The sequence below is a fragment of the Triticum aestivum genome, chromosome 2A (genome assembly GCF_018294505.1).
Source record: "Triticum aestivum cultivar Chinese Spring chromosome 2A, IWGSC CS RefSeq v2.1, whole genome shotgun sequence".
Classification (NCBI taxonomy): Eukaryota; Viridiplantae; Streptophyta; class Magnoliopsida; order Poales; family Poaceae; genus Triticum; species Triticum aestivum.
The window spans coordinates 701,623,079-701,637,683 of NC_057797.1; the positions used below are offsets into that span (position 1 = coordinate 701,623,079).

At 45.0% G+C, this 14,605-nt stretch overlaps 1 protein-coding gene and 1 long non-coding RNA gene across 4 annotated transcripts; one reads left to right on the forward strand and one right to left on the reverse strand.

Annotated features, from left to right (window-relative positions):
* Positions 1-1,691: 1,691 nt before the first annotated feature.
* On the forward strand, positions 1,692-4,987 carry LOC123186028 (uncharacterized). Of its 3 annotated transcripts, none has more exons than XR_006493543.1 (8): positions 1,692-1,870; positions 1,971-2,526; positions 2,623-2,670; positions 2,770-2,910; positions 3,001-3,099; positions 3,189-3,431; positions 3,518-3,573; positions 4,671-4,987. It is a non-coding gene; the product is annotated as an uncharacterized lncRNA (long non-coding RNA). The 3 variants fall into 3 exon arrangements; XR_006493544.1 differs by lacking the exon at positions 4,671-4,987 and adding an exon at positions 3,689-4,169 and having other exon boundaries at positions 3,518-3,583; XR_006493542.1 differs by lacking the exon at positions 4,671-4,987 and adding an exon at positions 3,689-4,169.
* Positions 4,988-10,059: 5,072 nt separating this feature from the next.
* Positions 10,060-11,669, reverse strand: LOC123191877 (mitochondrial metalloendopeptidase OMA1-like). Its single transcript, XM_044604443.1, has 3 exons — positions 10,761-11,669; positions 10,604-10,659; positions 10,060-10,508 (listed from the first exon to the last, which is right to left on the reverse strand). The coding sequence occupies exons 1-3, from the start codon at positions 11,667-11,669 to the stop codon at positions 10,220-10,222; spliced, it is 1,254 nt and encodes a 417-aa protein (XP_044460378.1). The 3' UTR covers positions 10,060-10,219.
* Positions 11,670-14,605: the final 2,936 nt, after the last annotated feature.

Here is a 14,605-nt window from a genome sequence, read left to right on the forward strand (position 1 = left end):
TTTCGTGCATGTTGATTGTAGTTTTTTATTTATAGCATAGTATTCAACATTGTAGATGAGTTCGTCGTATGATTCTTCCGAAGAAGAATTTGATATGGAAGAGGAGGAGGATCTTGCAATGATCCTAGCTATGCATATTAATAAAAAACCGAAACACGGTGGTTCGGTTATGGGTCGGCAAAAAATTTGGAGGGATATGATCGATGCCCACAATAGATTGATCAGGCATTATTTTGCGGAGAATCCCACATACCCTGAGTCGTATTTTTGTCGCCGGTTTAGGATGAGCACCGAGTTGTTCAGGCGCATTGCAGAGAAACTAGCGAGTCATGACCGCTTTTTTCAGCAAAGGAGGAATGCCGCCGGAGAGCTCGGGCATAGCACCTTTCAGAAGGTGACAGCCGCTTTGCGTATGTTGGCATACGGTATACCGGCTGATCTAGTTGATGATCACTTGGCTATGGGTGAGAGCCAAGCCATCACGTGTGTCAAGCGCTTCGCTGTCGGAATTGTGCAAGTGTTTGGCGAGGAGTATTTGAGATCTCCCAACGCTGAAGACGTCGCAAGGCTTTTAGCGATGAACAAAGCTCGCGGCTTTCCTGGCATGCTTGGCTCAATAGATTGCATGCATTGGACTTGAAAGAATTGTCCAAAGGCATGGCATGGGCAATTCCACGGCCAAAAAAAGGGTTCCACTATAATCCTTGAAGCGGTGACCGATCAAGAGACTTGGATTTGGCATGCATTCTTTGAAATGCCTGGATCTTTGAATGACATCAATGTTGTCAACCGGTCACCACTGATGAGTAAGATTGCAAATCGGGAGTTGCCACCGGTGCAGTTTGTAGCAAATGGCCGTACATACAACTATGGCTATTATCTAGCGGATGACATCTATCCAAAGTGGCAAACCTTTGTCAAGCTGTTGAAAAAGCCAGAAGGTAAGAAAAATTTTGATTTCCACAATGCTCAGGCGGCGGCTAGAAAAGATGTGAAGAGAGCTTTTGGGATTTTGCAAGCCCAATTTGCTATTGTGAGAGGACCGGCTAGATTTTGGGATCAAAAGATGCTTTGGTACATAATGCACGCTTGTGTGATCATGCACAACATGATCATCGAGAATGAGCGTGACCAAGATGTAGACTACTCTCAGTATGAGCTCTTGGGATATCCCGTGCGAGTGCGACGGAGGGCTGAAAGGGTGGCCCGTTTTGTTGCCTCCTATCACGCCATTCGATGTCCTGCAGCGCATAATGATCTTCAGAAGGATCTCATTGAGGAGTGGTGGGCATGTAATGGACGACAAAGAGCATCATAATTTGTGCGTTCGTTATTGTATTGTTGAACTATTTGTTGTGTTTAATTACACTATTTGTTGTATTGAACGATAAACTGTTTGTTTGAGTTGTAATAAACGAAATTGAGCTATTTATTTTTGTTTGTTTTTGATTTTTTGCTTTTGTTTTTGAATGCATATGTTGTTTGTGCGAGTCGCGCGCGCTGCATTTTTACGCGCTGATGAAGCGGCGCGCGCGCTGTATTTTAGCGCGGCTGCTGGAGCCAACGCTGCGCGCCGCGCCAAACCAGACGATGCGCGCGCGGCATACGTATTTGTTGCGCGCGACGCGACCGGCGCCTGTTGGAGATGCTCTGAAGGCCCTAGCGGAACCACACGTGCGCATCCCCATGAGGCAACTAAAAAATAGTTCCTTGAAACCCCGTCGGCAGCAGAGGGCTTCCATCCGCACCACCCGAGGACAACCATCCTAAATCCGTTCATGACTCATGAGCTGCGGCGGCCGCTGCTTCCCGCCGGCGAGGAACTAATGGAGTATGCTGGTCTTGAGTTTTTGCTGGATGCCGTCGATAGGTAAGTGCCTCGTTCCTCGATTTAGATCTAGTTGTTCCATAGATTTATTTCAAAGCTGACACACTGGGAGGCTGACACCACGACCGGCCGGGCGCTGTAGGTTCCCACTCCGGGAGGAGTTCTCCGACAGCATAGAACACCCAGGTCCGTTCCCTCTCGCTGTGCTGCGGACGGGCGAAGCCAACCTTGCTGTGCCGGCGGAGTCAAAGGCAGGGTCTGGATGTGGACAACAAATTGGTGTCGCCGGACCAGAGTAGGCGCAGGGTCTTGCTAGTCTAGCGATTATTTTGAACAGTCACACTTTGCGGCTGAAACTAACAAAAAGTAGTGGTTTGTTTGATAAGTTCAGGTTGCATCTCTAGGATGAGTTTAGAGCAGTCGATTCGCAAATACACGGAGGAGCCAACAAAAAGTGTTATTAGACCAGAACTAGGATTTAGCTTCGACTCACTTGGAGAGGCGTCCGATTTCTATAACTTTATTCTTGAGAGATTGGCTTTAGGTATTGGAAGAGCAGGCTGAATGTGGAGAGGACCAAATCAATACAAGCCGTGAAGGTGTCCGTCAGTGCCAAAGGAAAAAAAAATCCCGTGGGAGGTTTGTGGATGTGGTGACGAACTGTTGGCCCGGTCCGTCATGCCCGCGGGAAGACAAAGGTAATTCGAGATGGTCCTAGCTGTGTATTAGTGTTATCTATGGTCGGCTGACATAAACGTGGGCACTTGTGGTTGAGCCTTGCTTTTTGCGTGCAGATGGTGGCTACGGGGCTGCTCCGACAACGAGCCCGACTGAAGGGCGAGGTGGTGCCTCATCTTCTAGACTGCATCAAGTTAATCATTGCCTAGCTGGATAAGTGCGGAATACTATACACGATGAAAACTAATGTGGCGCCTGGTCAGGACCTGAAGGACGAGCTGACTCCAGGTGGTGAGCTGACGATAAATGTCTAGAGACGCATACATCACATGTTAAATGCAAAGAAGAAGATGTACTGGGGGTGGCTTGCGAGATTGGGAGGAATTCTCGATCTGTGTTCTGTGGTACGTGCTTTGCTTGTTGGCACTTTTTTGTGTGCCATTGTCTCATTTTTTTCGGTTCAGCTAATTCTGAGATGATTGGAAATGCTGCAGGAATAGCTTTGCAAGGCAGACAACAAAGTGGACTGGGATTACATCAACATGATGATGAACTCCAATCTGATGGGGTACAGAATTGATTGGCTGAAGAAGGTAATCATACTTGATGGGATACTGATGAGTTACTGAGTGGTATGCTTTCTTGTGATTGATTTCTGACTGCTTTGTACATCGATTTTCAGTTCATGTTCCGGGTGCTTTTCATGGATTGCTGGTCCGTGTACATTCTAGACACTGAGAAGAAGATTGTGATGGTGCTTGATCCAACCGAAACTCAGATGAGATGGAGAGGAAGCACGAGGCATGGGCGAGGAAATTCCAGCATAGATTCTGCCACGTTTACAATGACATATTCGGTGCAGGTTTGCTCGAGACAACTGGACATTTGTGTACCCTTTAAGGGCTCAGCACGAACCATGCCAAAGGTGAGCTTGTCTATGTGGAGCATGGAACATACGAAAATAAAAATTATACCCGACTTGACACTATTAAGCATGTGCCATGCATATAGGGAGGACAACGGCTATGGAGTTCACTGGTCTTTACCTCTGTTCGACGCTTACCACGGTGAGAAAAGGTGTCAAGCCTGTTTGTTTGCTTTCCTAGTTGTGTAAACATGTGTGAAAATGTACAGCAGGATGAATGTCACAGAATTATTGTCTCCCTTTTGTTATTTCCGCAGTCGTAGATTGAGCAACTAAGGCCCTGTTCGGATACTATCTGCTCCGCCCGAGCAGCTCCCGGAGCGGACGGAGCGCCAGCAATATTGCTGGGAGCGGCTCAAACCGCGCTCCTCACGCGGAGCGGAGTTAGCAGACGGGAGAGATTCCGAACACGCCCTAAAGAAGAAAATGCCATACGGCATTGTGATCATGAAGGGAAAAAAAAGTTGATATCCCAGATTTCCTATACAAGAAGATCGTGGACTAAATCGAACAAATAGTACTTCGGAATTCGTACGGCACGATCACAACTTTTGGCCTCGCGTGTGTTTGTCAGTGCAAATTCCCAGGGTTTACGTTGATGTTTTTTTCCAGCACCACACTGCCCCTGGGTCCCCACTATGGACCAGTATTTGAATTTGTGTGTTTGTCGGTGCAAATTCCCAGGGTTTACGTTGATGTTTTTTTCCAGCACCACACTGCCCCTGGGTCCCCACTATGGACCAGTATTTGAATTTGTACTTGCCCCCCCCCCCCCCCCCCCCCCCCGCCCTTCAGATTTAAGCAGACTAATTAGAAGTACGTAGGTGGTATCACAGTTGTATGGACAAGTTACCTCTCCATGTGAATTTGAATTCGCTATGGTAGATCTATTTATGTCAATTTGGTCTCTTAGTATGCAAGTACGGTTTCCTATCATTGTGATTGCATACATACATGCTTGGCGAAACCTTTCATACAGGTTGAATAAACTTCTGAATAATTAAGTTATAGCCGCGCGACGGCGCTATTTGTTTCGTAGGATAGACACATGCGTGCTGGTCTTGTGTGCAATGCCTGATGTGGAACGAGTACGCATTTAATAGAGACGGCTCAGCCAGGCACAGAAAATAGCCTGAGCTGCTGCGGCGGTTTCTGTTCCGCCTCCACCTCAGTCACTGTCGTCTCATTTAATGCACCCAGGAGCTGGTTTTCTTTTCTTACCATACATGTGATATACAGGAAGGAATACGTCGCCCAGCACACATCCACACACTAGCCGACGAAGGAGATTTCGGGAGCATTTGAGCCTGAGCTCAGAAACGAATATTCCTATATCCACATGCTACATGTGAAGCTGCGTCTTAAAGGTGGAGAGCTGGAGCGGTGGGCGACCATCGGTACTCGTGCTTTATTTCCGGCTTTGTTTCGAACTCGCGACGGCGATTCGGCGGAAGAACAAGCAAGCATCTCGCCTTCTTTTCTCTTCTTTTTACTTATATAGCATGTGGATACACAAACTGAGAGGAACCGGGCTCCCGAATGTGACGCACGGAAAATTTTAGTGACGAGGTGTTTTTTTAACACAGTACAATCAGAATTGTTTACATACACGAGTATACACTCACCCACTAAACAAATGTCGCCGAAAGCCTAAAATAAATCAGGCAATAATGCGAGCACCAATGATAGTTATGGGACTTGAACCCTGATGGGTTGAAGATATCACCGCTTCCCTAACCATCCAATTACAGGTTGGTTAATGACGAGGGTTTTCGCCTGAGACGATTGGTTTGCTCTCGTACCACCGTGAGAAGTACTGCTATTGGTAAGCAATTGAAACAATTCAAACAAAAGTTTTGAACGGGGACGCTCGCATCTTTTCTTTTAGGGGCTCACCTCCTTCGGGAGGTTTATGGAGGATGTGGTCCTTGCGAAGTTGGCGCTTAGTGAATGGCGCCGCTTCTTTGTCAAGATGATCTTCTACACTCCGATCCACCACGAGTTCCTCCATAGGGATATAATCGACAGAGCTTCGGCGTATATTTTTGTCATTTCCTCAAAGCGGCGAGGTTAGGGTTTCTCGTTGTGCATGCATGGTTGTGAAATCTAGTGTCAACTTGTTTCAAGGGTTCAATGACGGTAATTGCGGCTCCAGGGTGCTAGTCCCTGGGGCACACACTATGACTTGCCGACTGTCATAAAAAAAGGTCAAGCTGCTTTGGTAGGGAAACAACGACATCAATGCATCATCGGCTCATTCTGACGACGGTTGTGGTTGTTCCTAGATCTAGGGACCTTGATGTGATTATTATTATGGTTGAGGTGCTTTATATTTCTAGTGAATCTTTAACAAAAAAAGAAACTCACTGATCCATTAAACTCAATGCATGCATGTTGTGACAACATAATGAAACAACCGTAGATACAAATCATTGCATGACATGAACAAAGTCAATCAATAATCAACATAAAAGCCGATCTGGCGCAAAATGATATGAGGGATGAACAAGTGCTCTTGTCCCAGAATGAACCGTAGGTACAAACCAAGAATGAAGTCCAACGAAGAATCAAAACATTGAGTATTGCATAGAACATATGTTTATAGAAATATTTGTAGTTCTATGAGAATGACTCTGTGATGTTACAAGTGCTCCTATCCTGGGGTGGACCTTACCAGGACGCAGATCAAGATCACACGTAAGCAATGATTCCAGAGCGGTATTTTGTGGTAGTCGTCAACATAGGATATCTCAGTCAGCTCAGAAAAGCTCAATGCTGGCGGATATACATGCCGCCCATTGGAGAGGGGCATTGAAGAGCTGCTATTTTAGCTTCCATATTAGCTATACTTCAGTCAACTGAAGAAATGATTATGGTCAGTCAATTGTGGAATATTTTGTCGACTGACCATTATGTAATCTTTTATAATATTTTGTGAATTAATGGTTAGCCATGTCACCCTCTTTTTTATATTATAAAAGACATTTCATGCTTATTTTTGCACATTCTGAAAAGACATAAATTTTGTATAAATTGTATGCATATTTTGTCGTTTTTTGTTTTAGTTTTATTTTTCATTTTTTTTGTTTTTGAAGGGTAATACTAGTGCCACTAATTCATTCTTACTCAAAAATTTTTATTATTCTTCTTCTGAAAAACTTTATTATTTTGATTTTGTTTTAGTTTGTGTTCCATTTTGTTTATTCTTTAAGGGTAGTACCAATGCCACTAATTCATTACCTCGGAAACTTCATTATATTTATTTTGTTATTGTTCCTCAAAAAAGTTCATTATTTTAAAATAACAATTTTTGTTGTATGTTCATTCTTCTTAAAAGGTAATACCAATGAAATTGATTCATTAATTCTTTCTCATAAAACTTCATTATCTTCAATTGGTTTTGATTTTTCTTTCTTTTTATTTTAAGGCTAATATCAATGCCACTAATTCATTTCTTCTTAGGAAACTTTGTTTTGCGAAAATTTCACTATTACATGCTTATTCTTGCACATTCTACAAATACGCAAATTCTCTATAAATTGTAGCAAATTTTGTCCTTATTTGTTTTAGTTTTATTTTTCATTTTTTTGTTTTTGAAGGTTAATACTAATGCCACTAATTCATTCTTGCTTAGGAACTTCTTTATTTAGTTTTTTATTTTACTTTTTATTTTATTTTCTTTCCTCTTTAAGGGTAATACCAATGCCACCAATTAATTATTTCTTATGATTTATTTTATTTTGCAAAAAATCCACCATTATTTGCCTATTCTTGCATATTATAAGAGCACACAATTTCTGTGTAAATTGTATGCAAATTTTGTAATTATTTGTTTTAATTTTTTTATTTTCTTTCTTCTTAAAGGGTAATACCGATGTCACTTATTCATTCTTTCTCAGAAAACTTTATTTTTATTTTGATTTTCTGTCTTCTTAAAGGGTAATACCATTCCCACTAATTCATTCTTCCTTAGAAAACTTTATTATTTTGATTTTGATTTTTTATTTTATTTTGGATATTCTTTAAGGGTGATATCAATGCCAACAATTACTTTCTTCTTAGAAAACTTCTTTTTGCGGAAATTGCACTATATATGCTTGTTCTTGCATATTATAAAAAATGCAATCTCTTAGTAATTTGGTTGCAATTTTTGTCATTATTTTTATTAATCTTTTTTATACTTAAAGGGTAATACATATACCATTAACCCATTCTTTCTTTAAAAAACTTCATTATTTTTATTTATTTTAGTTTTCATTTCATTTGCTTCTTTTTTGTGGGTAATACCAATGCCACTAATTCATTCATTCGTAGAAAACATTTTTGGGGAGATAACTGTGTGCAATTTTTATCATTATGTGTCTATTTTTTTTCTTCTTTTATGGTTATAGCAATCTCACAAATTGATTATATCTTTAAAAACTTCATTTTCTATTTCTTATTTTAATTTTTTATATTAGTATGGGGGAATAAGAAGGCTAGATAAAGTAGAAGTTTTTAAACTTTGTATCTGTTTCCATTCAGGGTTAATCTAGTTCCATGATTCATTTTCCTTTACAAAGAAATATTCTCTTCTTTGTTTTTCCTTTGTTCAATTTTCTATCAGATATCTATCAGACATTAGAAGCCAAAAAAGAACGAAAATACTCTCTAATGATTACCCGGCTGGAACTATACTTAATTACTTATATAGGGACTCATCTGCAAATCACACGCACCATAAGTATAATTAGCAATTAAATATAGGCACATGTACACATCATGAACGCACTTGTACTACATGCATCATTAGCCCACAAAACTGAGGCAGAAAAGCAGCGGACGTGCATGGCATGTAGCTGGGCCAGAGGTTTTGGGAGGCGGGCCGATCCTCCCTCGACTCCGCTCCCTAGGGTTCCTCCTACGCCGCCATCGGCTCCCCCGTCGCGGGTAGCCACCGCCGCGGCCGGCGCGCGCCGCCGCTGGACCTCGCTCACGCCCTCCCACCGCCTCCCTCCCCCGCTTCCCCCTTCCCCGTACCCCCGCGTCGCCTTCCCGAGCGAAGCAACCGAGGGCCCCTTTCCCGTTCCCCCCAGCGCTCCTCCCTCGCTTCTTCCTCCTCCCGCCGCCGCCTGCGCGCGTCGCCGGGCCTTGCCCGCGTGGTGCCGGCAGCGGCGGGCCTGCCTATCCCCGTGTGTGGCCCCCCTCTGCTCGGGCGTCGGTGGGTGGCAGCGGTGCTCCTCGGCTTGCGATGGTGCGGCTCAGCGGCGGGACTCCGTGGGTCGCGGGCGTTCCTGATGCGGCGGCGCGGCCGTTGGTCGTGAGGCGCGTGGTGGTGCGGCTGGCCACCGGCTTCTACTCCGCCCAGATCTGGGCCCTTCTGGGCCTCATCTGGGTTGGGACAGGCTGGCGTTCCAGCGCACGGCGACGCGGCTCCCTGGTGGAGATGGCATGGCGTCGGGGGTTGCGGGCGGTGGCGGCTTCGTCGGCCGATGTGCTGCAGCGTGGCGGCAGGGGTTGTCAGGATCCCTTGAGGTCCGGTCGTGCAGGCCTGGTAAGCTCCTGTCGTCATGTCCCGTCGGTTCCACGGCGGCGGTGGTGGTAGTCCCCTCCCGTCGGCCGAGTGGCGGATGCCCCCGAGCCCGTTGGCTTCTTGTCCCTACTCAGGTCTCGTATCGGTGGCTCAGAGAGACGGTGTTGATGATTCGATGACTGTGGTGGCACATGTTGGTGGGCGGCAGTTCTGGTGGTGCACTTCAGATCTCCGGGGTGGTGGTGGTTGTTTGGGTGGGAGAAATCCCTGGTGGCTCGTCCGTCATCGACACGATGACGCCTGCGGGCGCCGCCGGACCTTCTTGAAGGGCGTCGGATATACCCTTCCCCACTACCCTCTGCGTATAGGGGGAAGCCCTTGGACTCGTCCGGGCAGCAGCATCGTCGTTGTCGCATTCCTTTTTGAAGGTGTTGCTCGGTACGCGAGGCCTCGGAGTGCTAGAAGCACGGTGGTACATCTCCGGAGGGTGCAGCGGTTGCCAACCATCTTTGTTTCATCAATCTGCCATTGTCTGGCATTTATTTCTCTTTCTTTCTCTCTCTTTTTCCTTTGGCCTTGTTTGTGCAACGGCCCCAGCAAGCTCCTTGTGTCGGTTGGTTGCTTTATAATCTAAATTGGGGGAAAACCCTTTATCGTATGTAGCTGGGCCAAACCCTCGTAAGGCAATAGACAAAATCGACTGATAGAGAGTTTGGGCAAGTCATTTTCCACTGTAGATGAATGTTCTCTGTCCATTTGATCTAAAATAAATGGCAGATCAAAAAAGTGACTTGCCCAAATTCTAAATTCAGTCGCCTTGTCTAGCCGGTCCCTTTAGCTTCAATTCAGACGGCTCGGAGAGATGCCTATAATAGAAGCAATCATACCCGTCTTTAGATACTACCCCGCCTGTAAAATCATACATTACATCGTTAAAACTCCATCCCACTTCTTTTCGCCCGAAGGAAACAGTGTGATCAGTGTCTTCCTCGTCACCTTTCCAATACATTCACAACATATTTGAGAAGCAAAGTACTACGGAGTAGATTACCAAATATACCATACATGGTCAGGAAAACCTCTTGCGCAGTCCACCTCTGTAAAGAAATATAAGATCAGTCCACCTCTGTAAAGAAATATAAGGTCGTTAGTGATCTAAACGATCTTATATTCCTTTATAGAGGGAGTACTTGGTATTGAATTTATATTCAACACCGTAGTTTTGACATAGATCATACTCCACATATACATAATCATCGATACCATTTCTATCAGTCTATGCAAGCGGCAAAATTCCACTGGTAGACGAAATCTTCTCCTGTCCTTGGTTGGCCGTAACTTGTCTATACAACTGCATGGCCTCCCCTATAACGGCAGGTTGTGATAAAAGCTGCGACCTTTTCTTACTTGGAGGATGAGTAGGGCATCCATAGTCATAGTCAAACCGCCATCCTGAATTTCTTTCGATGCCTGCAAACTTCTCAAAGAACTTGGGGGCAACTTGCGGATCAAAACCAGCCGCGGCAAGCAGCATGATTCCAATGTAGTCTGCCTCACTCTCCAGCCTACATATATGAAAATTATCAAAAGAGCATCAAATTAATATGAAACACCAGGTGATCAGATGGAGAGGTGAATGTACTGTACTGTACGGCTGTACCTCGGGGATGGTATGGATAACCACTCGGAGTTGCATCTCTGGACAACATGCCCGACCTGTAAAAACGGCACCGGTGTACTTAAATCAGGTTAAATGAACACCACAGAACAATTTAAATGCATGTGCTCATCTACAACGGACCAACAAATTAACTAACCTCGTGCGCAATAAGGTAGGCAATCTCTTCATCAGTCTCGAAGCGTTCAAGCAATCCGTCGAACACCACGATCTTGCCGCCGCCGGGATGGACGTACGCATTGCATTCCTTGTTTTTGGTCACGACGACCTCCCAGTTGAGCTTGTCAAGATGCCTCGTGTGGGGCCGCACTATGCGTGCCATCCCCTGCTTGCTCTTGATGGCAAGGCCGCGGTTGATGGCACCGACGATCTCCGAGGTGAGCCGCCGGACGCGTGCGCTCTGGTAGTGGCGCGGGCGGAGGATCTTACGGGCGTTCGTCTTCTTGAAATGGGCGAATTCGAATTCGTCGAGCTCACGATCGTAATCTGGGGGGTGGAAGACTATGTGGACGCGGTTACTGTAAGGCACGACCTCGAGTCGGTATCGTTGGCAGACGGCCATTGCCGCGCTGCCGACGACGAGAGCCGCCGTCGCAGCGGGGCTGCCGGCAATGTGGGCCGCCAGAGGCAGCGCGAGCGGTCGGCAAACGGCAGGCCTGACGTGGCGGATGAGTTTCTGGATGGATTCCAATATCTCCCGCTGGGAAGGTTGAGCTTGAGCTTCAGTCGCCTGCGGTTGAGGAGACTGTCGCCAAACGCCAGGGACGAAGAGTCCTTGGATGGATCCCAACACATCCGATTGCTTCGGGGAGGGGATGGGGAGCGGCGGCGGCGGCGGCGCTGTTATCACCAGAGAAGACGGTCGACGGACGGCAGGCTGAACACCGTGGAAGAAGAGTCCTTGTATCTTCTCCCCTAAGGCCGCCAAGCGCCGTGGGAGGCGGACGGCGGCAGGCTTCTTGTGGCCTGGGCGGCGGACGGCGGCAGGCTTGTGGCCAAGGAGGCCGACGAGGATGTCAACGATCGGGAGCGCTGCCGTTTGATCCATACGGGAGGGCTGGGCTTGGATCCACACGTACGTGGTTTGCAGAGTCCGGCGCGATCATGTTTGGTTTATGTGGAGGGAAAGTAATCGAGTCCGGTTCAGGTTCGTTTTAGGTGAATTGCCTGCTAAACTTGTCCTAGGTATTTCCTGAGCCTGTGGAAGGTACCGACTCCAGTTGTGGATCGCCCTTTCCTTTTGCGGCATGACAGGGTTCACGGCTGCTAGACCAAAAGAGGATATGGCAGTAGACAACCGGACAGCAAAATAAACAAAAGATACAATGGATCATCTATTCAGAACATCACCGACGCATCGGAAACACCATTAACAGTACACCTTCTTGGGAATCCTTGCATACTGACTTTGCGTCTATCTGGTGTGATTTAGTCCCAACGCCATTTCGATTCTCCTTCGAAATTTGAATAGAGTTTAGTATTTACAAAAATAGAGTTCAGGATCGTGGAGGATGCACCCTTTCACTGGGCAAATTTCTCCCTTCTTAATGCGTGATGCCTCCTGCAGCCCTGAAGAAAATATCATATGTCAATGTCTGGGTAGTGAATTCAACGAATCTGGTCTTGTAGAATCTTCTCTCTTGATGTTGCAGTAGATTTGTGAGTCTCTAGAACTTAGTATTGTCTAAACATGTAAATGTATGCTATATAAAAGAATTAGTTAGTGTTGGAAAAACCACCGCAAAAACAAACACTATATTGGAAATAGCATTATACTATAGTTATCTAGCCTTGCCAAAACGTGTAGCCCCGCCAAATCAACACTATACTGGAAATAGCAATGATCAGATTCACCCTCAAAAAAAAAATATGTTGAACTGCTGGATATACAGGCAAAACACTTGAGCAACTTTTATTTATGCATTAAGTAGTATCTACGCAGAATACTTTTTAATCGGTAATTCATCATCAAAACATTGTCGTAAATACAATGCCTTGCAGAGGAAAAAACTACACACCGTCTACCTTAAATATCTAACCAACCTTTAAGCACACAACTATATGCAACAGATTGATTCTGAAAACAAGTACACATGAACTATTATTGATAGGATTGTAGACAAGGTATTACCTGTGGTATAGAAGTTTCTGTAGGGATAATATGTTGCATGCTTTCTTTTAGGAATATTTCTAAACTCCATTGTATCAAGTTGTACCATTAAAGCACCGATAGCTGTGGATAGAACCATCGTGTTACTATCGTTATCATACCCAAGTATATATGTCTTTTTTCTGTCCCTTGGCAACACTAATGAAAGGAGCTGATCGAGTTGAATAGTTTTCTGTAACACCCATCTGACACCATCATTCTTCAATCTCCTTCCCCATAATTGGATGCGCACATTGGACTTCAACAAAATAGCGAGACCGAGGCCATCATCCTTTGTCCATAAAATCTGAAAATATCGATAGCCTGTAAAATGGACATTAGTTGGCTTCTCAATCACACAAAGGCTTTGTCTTTCCAAATCCAACTCAAGGATGCCACCATCATCAAGTAGCCAATAAATTAAATTCCCAACTATAATGCCGGGCCTTTCATCACAAATCCGACTCGTAGTTGCCACCAAGAATATATTCCCCCATACACCAGACTCTGACTCGTAGAGACAACACATTGCATGTTTTTGATCAAAATCATTGCTCATAAAAGCCACCTTAAATGGGCTTAGACTGGAATCACCATGCACATGTCCATCTTCGGTGGCAGCACACAACACAACTGCATTCTTGACAAAACCATTTGTAAAATTATGGAACCTTGGCGGGAAAGGCACCTGATAGTCATGGCCAGTGAGAGGATCCCATACGATGGCCTCTCGGTCACTTAGGTTGAGGAGGATGGCAAGGCCATGGTGGCAGCCATGAACGTTGAGCGCTTCATATCGGCGGTTCCGCTGCAATGGAAAGCGCATGAAAGGAATGCTGTCGGGGGAGTCCAAAGTAGGGACGAATACCGCACTTGAGTTAGTATTCCCTGCAAAGAAGCCTAGTAGAGGAGGTTTTTGGTGGTGTCTACGAAAACGTTTGAGGAAGTCAGGATCTAAAATAATGTTGCGCCAGCATGTGCAAACAAGGGTAGCACGTGGAAGGGAGGAGGGTTGCGGAGGTAGACGAAGGAGGATCTCGTCCAGGAGGTATTTATCATCGAATGGGTGCAGCGGTGCCGGTGATGCTATAGGAGCGGGGTGGCGGATCATCATGTACATTATTGTGCGGGGCTCTGATCTGTGCAGTGTGAAGGGTGAGTGAAACTAATTGTTTGGGCTTCAAAGTCAGGAGAGCGCATATCTCACTTTGATGGTACTTCTATGCTAAATAGGTAAGGTGACGTGAGTACCAATGAAATTTTGGAATATGCATTGTTCATGTCCATCCTATTCTTTGGAACTAATCATGATTCTAATTCTTGGAAGACAACAGAACCAGCTAACTCTCTTTGGACATTAGTGACACACAGCCTACAGATAAATGCTATATAATACTTAGACCTTCTTGGAAACAACGTTTGAAAGGAACCATTAAGCTTTTAAGGCTGGTCATAGTGGGGAGTAACTTAGATTAGTAACATACATATGTTACTAGTCTATGTTACTACCTTCATAGTGGGTAGTGTCATAGGTGTGGTAACATAGTTGCCTTCATTTATTACTTTGTAGACTCATTATGCATTGGAAACCGCTATGTGATGGTAACATATTATGTTACTCTATTTGCCTCTCTCCTCATTAACTACTTGCCACATCATCATTTTTGCTTATGTGGCATCTATGTTACTACCTATGTTACTCCCACTATGACCAGCCTAATTATTTTTTGGTGGACTTTTTTGTATGGCAGCTACCAATTTTGGACGCATTCTATTGTCATAACTATTTTGTTAGAACTAAATTATTAATCTCAACATCAGCTTAACAACAAATA